The following is a 9,239-nucleotide window of genomic DNA, read 5'->3' on the forward strand; positions in this document are numbered from 1 at the left end:
AAATGAATGAGAAGTTGTCTCCCAGAAAGACTTTCCCTACATTATAGACAAAACTGTATAAATAAGAACAAATGAGCCTGACCAGGCGGTGGCGCAGTGGATAGAGCGTTGGACTGGGATGCAGAGGACCCGAGTTCGAGACCCTGAGGTCGCTAGCTTGAGCACGGGCTCATCTGGTTTGAGGAAAAGCTCACCAGCTTGAACCCAAGGTCACTGGCTTAAGCAAGGGGTTACTCAGTCTGCTGAAGGCCCGCGGTCAAGGCACATATGAGAAATCAATCAATGAACAACTAAGGTATTGCAACGTGCAATGAAAAACTAATGATTGATGCTTCTCATCTCTCTCCGTTCCTGTCTGTCTGTCCCTGTCTATCCCTCTCTCTGACTCACTCTCTGTCTCTGTAAAAAATAAATTAAAAAAAAAAAAAGAACAAATGAAAGTACCCAAAAGCTAACTGGAAAGAAAAAGATGTTCTTCTCAGGGGGCAATAGTTCTACCCCTCCCCCCCCCCCCCAAATAAAAGGGAAATTAAGGAAAGCTAACAGGAAGCCTAGGAGTGCCTCACACCTCAGGTAAGGCTGTGCAGACATTTCAGTCTAGACCAGAACTGGATGTGACAGCTGAGCAAACAGCGACAGCTTCAGCCACTCAGCAGGAAGCGTCACCAGGCTTGGGGTCCTGCCTCCCTCCTGTGGAGGCGGGGGGAAGTGCAGGAAGTGGCCGGAGTCAGTCTCCTGGGGCTCACACAGCAGGAAGGACAAGTACAACTCAAGTAAAAGTTGAAGGCTCATTTCCCCATTCCCAGAAGTGAATAGTCTCTAAAAAGCGACCTTGTGTGACCACCATAAACTCTGTTAGGGGATCTCTAGAAAAGAAGTCAGGCTTCTGGGGCTTTGCCAATAAATGCCATCTTAGTGCTTTGGAAGAGGTTTATATTACCCCAAACAAAAACTCCACTGCAAAGGTCACTTACCTCCAAAGGCTCCTGTAGAGAAAACTAATGGAGGTCTTCCCTCTCCCCTCCTCACAGAAAGGAAAGGGAAGGCTCCCACATAGGTAGAGGAGCCAGTACCCGAGTTCCAAACACTGCTGCGAATACCCTAGGGTCACTAACGGCATTCTACAACAGAATGAAAGTCACTGTACCAGGAATCTTATGTCCATTACCTTTTGTAAGGCTCACATGATTCTTTAAGGTAAGTATTATCATCCACATTTTATAGATGAAAAAACCGAGGCTCAGAGAAGCCAGACAAGTTCCCAAAGGTTTCACAGCCTGTGAGCAGGAAAAGAAGAAACACCCCAGGCTGACTTAGTCTGCAGCCCATACTCTCTCTGGTGCGGTGCTCTGCCCAATGTATTATTCAATGATTCTACTTATTGGAGAAATTTTCCAAGGGAATAAATATATCAACAGTTAAAAGAGTTCTGAGTAGAAAACCAAAACTCTTGGTAGGGTGACCAATTTAGACATCTGCAGGTGACCCTCTCCCTGATCACAGACAGAACAGTTGCCATGGAAAAGGAATCAACAAAAGCACAAATCTCACAAGTGTTGTCCAAATCTTGGATGGTGTCAGTTTCTGCATGGGAAAGAATCGGTTCATCTACACTACAAATTCCAGGATGCAGTCAAAGGAATAGTAAGTAGAAAATTTTAATTTACTGCAGTTCTAAGGTAAATTAAACCTAATAATCAAATGAAATTCTTTATGGTACATGAAAGAGGCAGCACCTAGGACCAGTTATGTCAAAGGGACCAGAGACAAAGAATTAGAGGTTCTCAGCTCAGTTAGATGAGACAAAGATGGCAAAACTGCAAAGTGTATAGCCAGAAAGTTCCAGGCATCCAGTATTAGCATTTGACTTACTCCGGGGCAAATGTAAATTATTCATGGGCTTCTCCACTCTTAACTAATCTGCCTGTATTGAATAGTATTGAATATCTAACCCATTCCCAAATCATTCTCTCTTCTTGCCTTCACACACATACACACACACACACACACACACACACACACACACACTTACAACCAGAACATTCCTATCTCTGTTCAACTGTATGCCAGTTCTTTCTTCTGCCACCCCAGAGCAGCTAGGACAGTCTGCTATGCCACCCCACAGACGATTACTGGTAACTAGCTTCTCCCACTCTAACCTAAAATTACCCTTCTCCATCCACCCTTACCCTCCATGTTTGACTCCATGGAAAGGTTCTAGGATTCCATAAAAATTCATCCCAACCCCCACTGCATCTCTAATTTCCCTCCTCACCCTTCCCCCCATACTAAAGCAAAAGAAACATCTTTACCTCCCCCCTACAGGAACCATTCATCTTCAACCTATTTCCCTAAATACTCTTAACACCTCATGTAAAGACCTGAAAATGATGGGGAAAGAAGATACCCCAGGTATCCCACCAGGGGACCTGGTCCCCTGGCAAACCCAGAGATCAAAGAGACAACTGCTTAATACACACTCAACCTTTCTGGTTACCCTGAACTTCTTAGGGTAGTGGTTCCCAACCTTATTTGGGCCACGGACCGGTTTAATGTCAGAAAATATTTTCACGGACTGGCCTTTAGGGTGGAACGGATAAATGTGTCACGTGACGGAGACAAGTGTCAAGAGTGAGTCTTAGACAGATGTAACAGAGGGAATCTGGTCATTTTAAAAAAATAAAACATCGTTCAGACTTAAATATAAATAAAACAAAAATAATGTAAGTTACTCTTTCTCTGAGGACCGGTACCAGATAGCCCACGGACCAGTACCAGTGTTCGGCCTGGGGGTTGGGGACCACTGTCTTAGGAGAAATCAGAGTCCTGTATACTTTCCCAGAGACCTTGAACGCCAGGCTAAAGAGCCAGTTCCTATGCTGGAGTCCCTGTATGCATCACCAACTCTTCAGCAGTGTTCTTCCCCAGGTTTTAAGTTCGTGCCTGCAGTCAGGCTGCTGCATCGTCTCAGTCGATGGCACTGGACTGCCAGCCTCACTGGTACTAATGCCGTGTCCACTTCACTGATCTGTGTGGCAGCTCCCTGCTCAGTGTCATTGGTAAGAAACACCACTTAACCTCCCCCTCCAGGTCACCACTAGAATATTGAGCAGCGAGCTTGCTCCTCAGCCTGCTCCTATAGCCACCAAATCCACTTTTCCTATTGTCTTCATAGTCATGTCTCATGCTTGTGTCTAAAAGCCTCTACCCAAAGCTTCCATAAAAATGATGAACATTGCCTGACCAGGCAGTGGCGCAGTGGATAGAGCGTCAAACTGGGATGCAGAGGACCCAGGTTCGAGACCCCGAGGTCGCCAGCTTGATCATGGGCTCATCTGGTTTGAGCAAAAGCTCACCAGCTTGGACCCAAGGTCACTGGCTCGAGGGGTTACTTGGTCTGCTGAAGGCCCGTGGTCAAGGCACATATGAGAAAGCAATCAATGAACAACTAAGGTCTCACAACGAAAAACTGATGATTGATACTTCTCATCTCTCTCTATTCCTGTCTGTCCCTGTCTATCCCTCTCTCTGACTCTCTCTCTGTCCTTGTAAAAAAAAAAAGATGAACATTTCCAAGCTACACAAGTGACTCATTCAAGTCCATGTGATTTTGCCTTCTTAAGAGACTAAAAGTGGCCTGACCAGGCGGTGGCGCAGTGGATAGAGCGTCGGACTGGGATGCGGAGGACCTGGGTTCGAGACCCGAGGTTGCCAACTTGAGCGCAGGCTCATCTGTTAGAGCAAAAACTCACCACCTTGGACCCAAGGTTGCTGGCTCAAGCAAGGGGTTACTCAGTCTGCTGTAGCCCCATGGTCAAGGCACATATGAGAAAGCAATCAAGGAACAACTAAAGTGTCGCAATGCGCAACAAAAAACTAATGATTGATGCTTCTCATCTCTCCGTTCCTGTCTGTCTGTCCCTGTCTATCCCTCTCACTGACTCTCTGACTCTGTAAATAAATAAATAAATAATAATCTTAAAAAAAAAAAGACTAAAAGTGTTAGGACCTGAGCAGGGCTCCTTGCCGATTCAAAATTCTATGCCAATGGGTGTTATCTTCTAGGCCGGCAGTGCCCCCAGGAGCCAACAGCACAACCCTCTCTCACAAAGAAAATGACACTGGAGGACAGATGTTGGGGACAGTCAGCCAGGAGACTGAGAAACCCTGAACCCAGATACCAAAAGGCTGGGACAGATCCTTTATTGACATGTGATCATCTGGCTAAGGGCCAAAGACATAATGTACCATAGGCAAACTGGAAAACACGATTTTAAATTAAATGGAAAAAAAATGTAAGGGGAGGAAAAGTCTGAAAAAGCAAAGTTTAATTTAAAAAAATCACATACACAAAACAACTTCTAATTCGTTTTAAACTCCCCCACTGGGTCTTTCACAGGCAAGTCAGTTTCCCATTGAGTCCAGAGCACCTAAAGATACACCCGCAGTGGACAGAGAGCCAGCCCCTCACACACAGGTGAACAATAGCAACTGCTGCTCAGACTTGAACAAATGTCCATAACCTGAGTGACTAAGCAGCCAGGTGGCTCCCTAGGTGGCTCAGAAGGCCAGCTTCTTCATCAGCAGGTAAACTCTGGAATCCACTTCAAATCCGTGCAGGTTGTTGGCATCGCCCTGCAGCCTCATGAGCAGGCCCCCGTAGGACACGTAGGCAGAGCTGAAACAGAAGGGCCAGTCCCATGAGTGCAAGCTCTCCAGTATAACCTAAGAAAAAGAAACACCTTTTTTTTTTTTTAAATTTGATCTTATAAAGAGAGAGAGGAAAGAGGTGGGAAGAGAAAGCAAGAGTAAGAGAAACACTGATTTGTTGTTCTGCTCATTTATGCATTCATTGCGGATTTTTTTTTTAAACATTTTTTTATCTTTTTTTTTATTTTATTTATTCATTTTTAGAGAGGAGAGAGAAAGGGAGAGAGAGAGAGACAGAGAGGGAGAGAGAGGAGAGAGAGACAGAGAGAAGGAGCTGGAAGCATCAACTCCCATATGTGCCTTGACCAGGCAAGCCCAGGGTTTCGAACCGGCGACCTCAGCATTTCCAGGTCGACGCTTTATCCACTGCGCCACCACAGGTCAGGCGGATTTTTTTTTTTTTTAAGCAAGAGACAGAGAGAGGAAAGGAGATAGATCAGAAACATCAACTTGTAGTTGTTCACTGATTGCTTCTCATATGTGCTTTGACTGGCGGGGGTGGGAGGGGGCTTACAGCCAAGCCAGTGATCTCTTGCTCAAGTCAGGGACCTTTGGGTTCAAGCCAGCAACTATGTCTATGATCCCATACTCAAGCTGGATGAACCCATACTCAGGCCAGCAACCTCAGGGTTTTAAACCAGGGTCCTCAGTGTCCCAGGTCAATGCTCTATCCATGTGCCACCACTTGATCAAGCTCATTCCTTGATTCTTGTATGTGTCCTAACCAGGGATCAAATCCACAGTCTTGACGTATTGGAACAACGCTCTAACCAACTGAACTATCCAACCAGGGAAAAGGCATCTTTCTAATGTTTTGTCATTAGGAACCAAAATTGAGACAAAGATGAATACACAGATATGTACAAGGTAGTGTTCTTTATAATAGCAAAAGTGGAAAATAATACGTGCCCAGAATAAAGGAAATGGTCAAATCAATTAAAATAAATCCATTTACTAGAATGTTATACAGCTACTTAAATGTCTAAGATAAACTTTAAACCGACATGGGAAAACATGTTTTACATAACATTAAGCAAGAAAGAGCAGAAGAAAACACTGTCAATAAACAACATGATCTCAAAGAAAAAAAGCACACAGGAAAAAGAACTTAAATTATTCAAAAATGTTTCTGTAAAAGGTTCCCTCTGGATATAGTTATTGGGGACTTTTTATCCTCCTTCACATTACTTCTCTGCTTTTCATATTTCTTACAAAGGGCACAAATTGTTTTAATAAGAGTTTAAAGAAAAGAAAAACTAGCTGGGCAGGGAAACCAAAGAACTAGGGATTGGACTGCAGAGTAGCAACACACACACACACACACACACACACACACACCCCTAGCAGTTTGATTACTTAATGCTGAATTTATTTCCGGAGGAAGCAACCTTCCTTTGCACTGCACACAGCACAATCACCCAGTTTCTCATTTGGACCATCAGAGCCGAGGCCCTGACAAAGGGCAAAGTGAGCAGCCTACATTTCAGACTGACAACAACTATTCCCAGAGGTTTCTTTCTGGGTCCCGCTTAGGTCTGAGCTGCTTGGGAAGAGGGACCCAGCACAGGAGGCATAAGCATGGCCCAAATTCTCAGGCAGAGCAGGGTGAAAGGGTTCCCACAAGACCAAGGACCTTACAGACGTGTTGCTGCTTCAGTAGAAGTTTCATCTCCCTCGATCCTGTACACTTTCCCATACATTACGTACTCAAATTGGTCAGCCCTGTGGAACAACAGTGGCAGTTATTTTTAAAAGTAGTTAACAATAATAAGAGATTCTTTAAAAGTGATTACTGCTAACTAAGTGCCAACATGATAACAACAGGCATTTCCCAAACACAATGTCATTTAGTCCTGAGAGAGGGTATTCAACAAATGAGTGGTAGGGCTGAGATTTGAACTCAGTGAGGCTCCAAACTCTCATCACACCAAACTCCCTCCCAAGAGCCAAGGCCCACACAGCCTAGGTCATTCAGTGGTCATTTCCTCAGCCATCAAAAAGCTACAACTCACAATCACTGATCTAGATAAACACCTGGTTATTTAAATTCTTTTATTTTATTTTATTTTATTTATTCATTTTTAGAGAGGAGAGAGACAGAGACAGAGAGGGAGAAGGGGGGAGGAGCTGGAAGCATCAACTCCCATATGTGCCTTGACCAGGCAAGCCCAGGGTTTTGAACCGGCGACCTCAGCATTTCCAGGTCGATGCTCTTTCCACTGCGCCACCACAGGTCAGGCTAAATTCTTAAGTGCAGCAATTTCCTTAAGGCTCCTCAGATTCTGCTAATAAATCATTTATTCCAAAAATTAATTGAGGGTCTTTCTATACACTTAACTACTTAGTCCTTGGGTGTATCTCAAGTACTCCCTCCTCCACCCCCTCACCTGGAAGGTCTATCATCTGTGGGGTTGTATTCACCATCATCCAGAGTACCATCTTCATATAAGGTACTGGCTATGACCAATCGAAACTTGTCACCTGAAAGTAACAGCAATATCTAAGGCTGAAGAGCTGAAACGGCAAAACGTCTCCTGCTATTATCTGTGTTAAATACTTACCCAAGTCTACAGGGTAAATCTGAATGTTTACATCTAATATGAGGTCCATCTTGAAAGATTCACTCTCACAGTGCAGTCTAGACACTGGAAAGAAGCAGAGAAAGAGCCGCAGAGTTTAACTGCCTGACCCAGGTCAACCCTGCAGCCCCCACCTTGGGAGACCGTATGCACTAGAACACTCAATCTAACCCAGTCTGCTTCCACTGGCCTCTCATCTGCTCTCACGGAAGTGCAGGCTCAATCAGAAACAGACATGCAAGCAGGAGAGGGGAGATGAAACTATGGCAAGTGGGCACAATCCCCAAAAAAGAACCAAAGTCCCCTGGCAACATAATATCCAGATTGTAAGGCCTGCCTGGGTAATTAAGAAACAAGCTGACTTATGGCAAGTTATTTATTCATCCAAAGGTTTTGTCTTTCTGTGCCAAGTGCTATGCTGAGGGGATTATTAGGACATGTAAGAACTGGTGTTTGTCTTGAAGAACATCTCAGTCTCCAGGCAAAAGGTGAGAAATCAGTGAGAAACAATTATTGATCAATGGCATAATAAAGTGCAACTCGTTATTATTCCAAACAGTCAACTCTAACTCAGACAGGGCTTCACAAAGAGATCAAGATTCTAAGAGCAATGTAAGAATATAGGTGGAAGAGACTTTTTACTTTAGGCGATGGATGCACGATGCACTATGCAGATGATATTTTGTTGAGTTGCACACTTGAAACCTGTATGGTTTTGTTAACCAGTGTCACCCTAATAAACTCAATTTTAAAAATAAAAAAAAACAGAGTATGTAGGTTCTGCAATCGGATTACTCGCTGTGCAGCCTTTGGTGAGTTACTTCTCAGAGAAAAATGGGTAAGACACCACCTACCTCATGGAAACTCTTGAAAGAAATAAGACAAGGCGTGTAAGGTGCACAGTGCAGCGCCCAGCACCGGGTGGGTAGCGATCAGAAAGATGCCCAGGAGTTTATTAGTGCCACGAGAAAAGGCCGATCAGATACCGGGCACAGCATGTGTGAACCCAAGGAGAGCTCGGAGTCTCCGTTCTCTCATCTATAAAATGTTTCCTGCGGGAGGTCCCTAGATCAGAATCTGCCGGTAGGGGCAGGTCACGTGAGTTGGGGGGCTAGGATACAGGAGCGTGTCCCCAAGGACCAAATTAACCCCTTACCTCAAACCGCCTCTACATACCTTACTTACCTCGGTCAAACTTCTTGCCCTCCGGGTCAATGTCTTTCACATCAAAAATATCCTCAAACAGGATGCCTGCCATGGTACAAGAGCCTTGAGAGCAGCGCAGGGGGGCTGAGCGAGCAACCACGAGTAGGGGTACACGGACTTTTCCGCGTGGAGCAAGGGAGAGGAGAGGGAAAGGTAGCGCCTGAAGAGCAGCAGCAAGGGAATAGAATAACGCATGCGCACGGACAAGCAGTAAAGCGGGAACTTCCGTTGCCTAGCTCTCGGGGTTCTTTAACTTCCGCCCCGACCGACTGCTTCCGAGAGACTTCTGTGTTGAGGGCGGGTCTCAGGTTTATTTAACCCCACCCTAGGGCGGGAGCACGATAGCTAGGCCCCTCCTCCCGCCGAGGTGGCGCGGTTTCTTCTCTGCTGAGGCTCTACTGCGCCCTCTTCAGGGTCCCTATCGAGAAAGCTGTAGGAGTGTAATGCATGGGGGCCTACGCCAGGAAGAGACCTTGATCCTTGGCCCAGAGACGCCCGGCCCTAGCCCTACCCTGCAGATTCGCGTGCCTGCCGAGGGCACAGTCCGCACGGAGGAAGGGCGGAGCAGAACCCCGCCCCCAGAGCGCTGGCCCTCAGGGCGCAGTACTCAGCCCCTCCAGCTGGCACCAAGGCCGGCCCGGGCCAGCTCGGCCCTGCTGGGTGTTATCCGAGCTGGGTCCTTTCAGTTTGGGAATTTGCCATGATGTCACTATGGGAAAGAGGAAAGCCTTCACTGTCTCCTCC

At 45.8% G+C, this 9,239-nt stretch overlaps 1 protein-coding gene across 2 annotated transcripts; it reads right to left on the reverse strand.

Moving 5' to 3' along the window:
- Window positions 1-4,311: 4,311 nt before the first annotated feature.
- POLR2H (RNA polymerase II, I and III subunit H) lies at window positions 4,312-8,713 on the reverse strand. Of its 2 annotated transcripts, none has more exons than XM_066347569.1 (5): window positions 8,466-8,713; window positions 7,272-7,355; window positions 7,098-7,191; window positions 6,349-6,432; window positions 4,312-4,678 (listed from the first exon to the last, which is right to left on the reverse strand). In XM_066347569.1, exons 2-5 carry the CDS (start codon window positions 7,318-7,320, stop codon window positions 4,561-4,563), a joined length of 345 nt encoding a protein of 114 aa, XP_066203666.1. In that variant the 5' UTR covers window positions 7,321-7,355; window positions 8,466-8,713; the 3' UTR covers window positions 4,312-4,560. The 2 variants fall into 2 exon arrangements, with proteins under 2 accessions (XP_066203666.1, XP_066203665.1); XM_066347568.1 differs by having other exon boundaries at window positions 8,475-8,705.
- Between the last annotated feature and the right edge of the window lie 526 nt (window positions 8,714-9,239).

Source organism: Saccopteryx leptura, chromosome 8 (genome assembly GCF_036850995.1).
Source record: "Saccopteryx leptura isolate mSacLep1 chromosome 8, mSacLep1_pri_phased_curated, whole genome shotgun sequence".
Lineage (NCBI taxonomy): Eukaryota > Metazoa > Chordata > Mammalia > Chiroptera > Emballonuridae > Saccopteryx > Saccopteryx leptura.

Coding starts and splice junctions, on each gene's coding strand:
- POLR2H (XM_066347568.1), bottom strand. CDS start 8,547: ATGGCAGGCATCCTGTTTGAGGATATTTTTGATGTGAAAGACATTGAC. Junction 7,192..7,271: donor GATTTACCCTGTAGACTTGG/GTAAGTATTTAA, acceptor TGTTACTTTCAG/GTGACAAGTTTCGATTGGTC. Junction 4,679..6,348: donor ACTGAAGCAGCAACACGTCT/GTAAGGTCCTTG, acceptor CTTCTGTTTCAG/CTCTGCCTACGTGTCCTACG.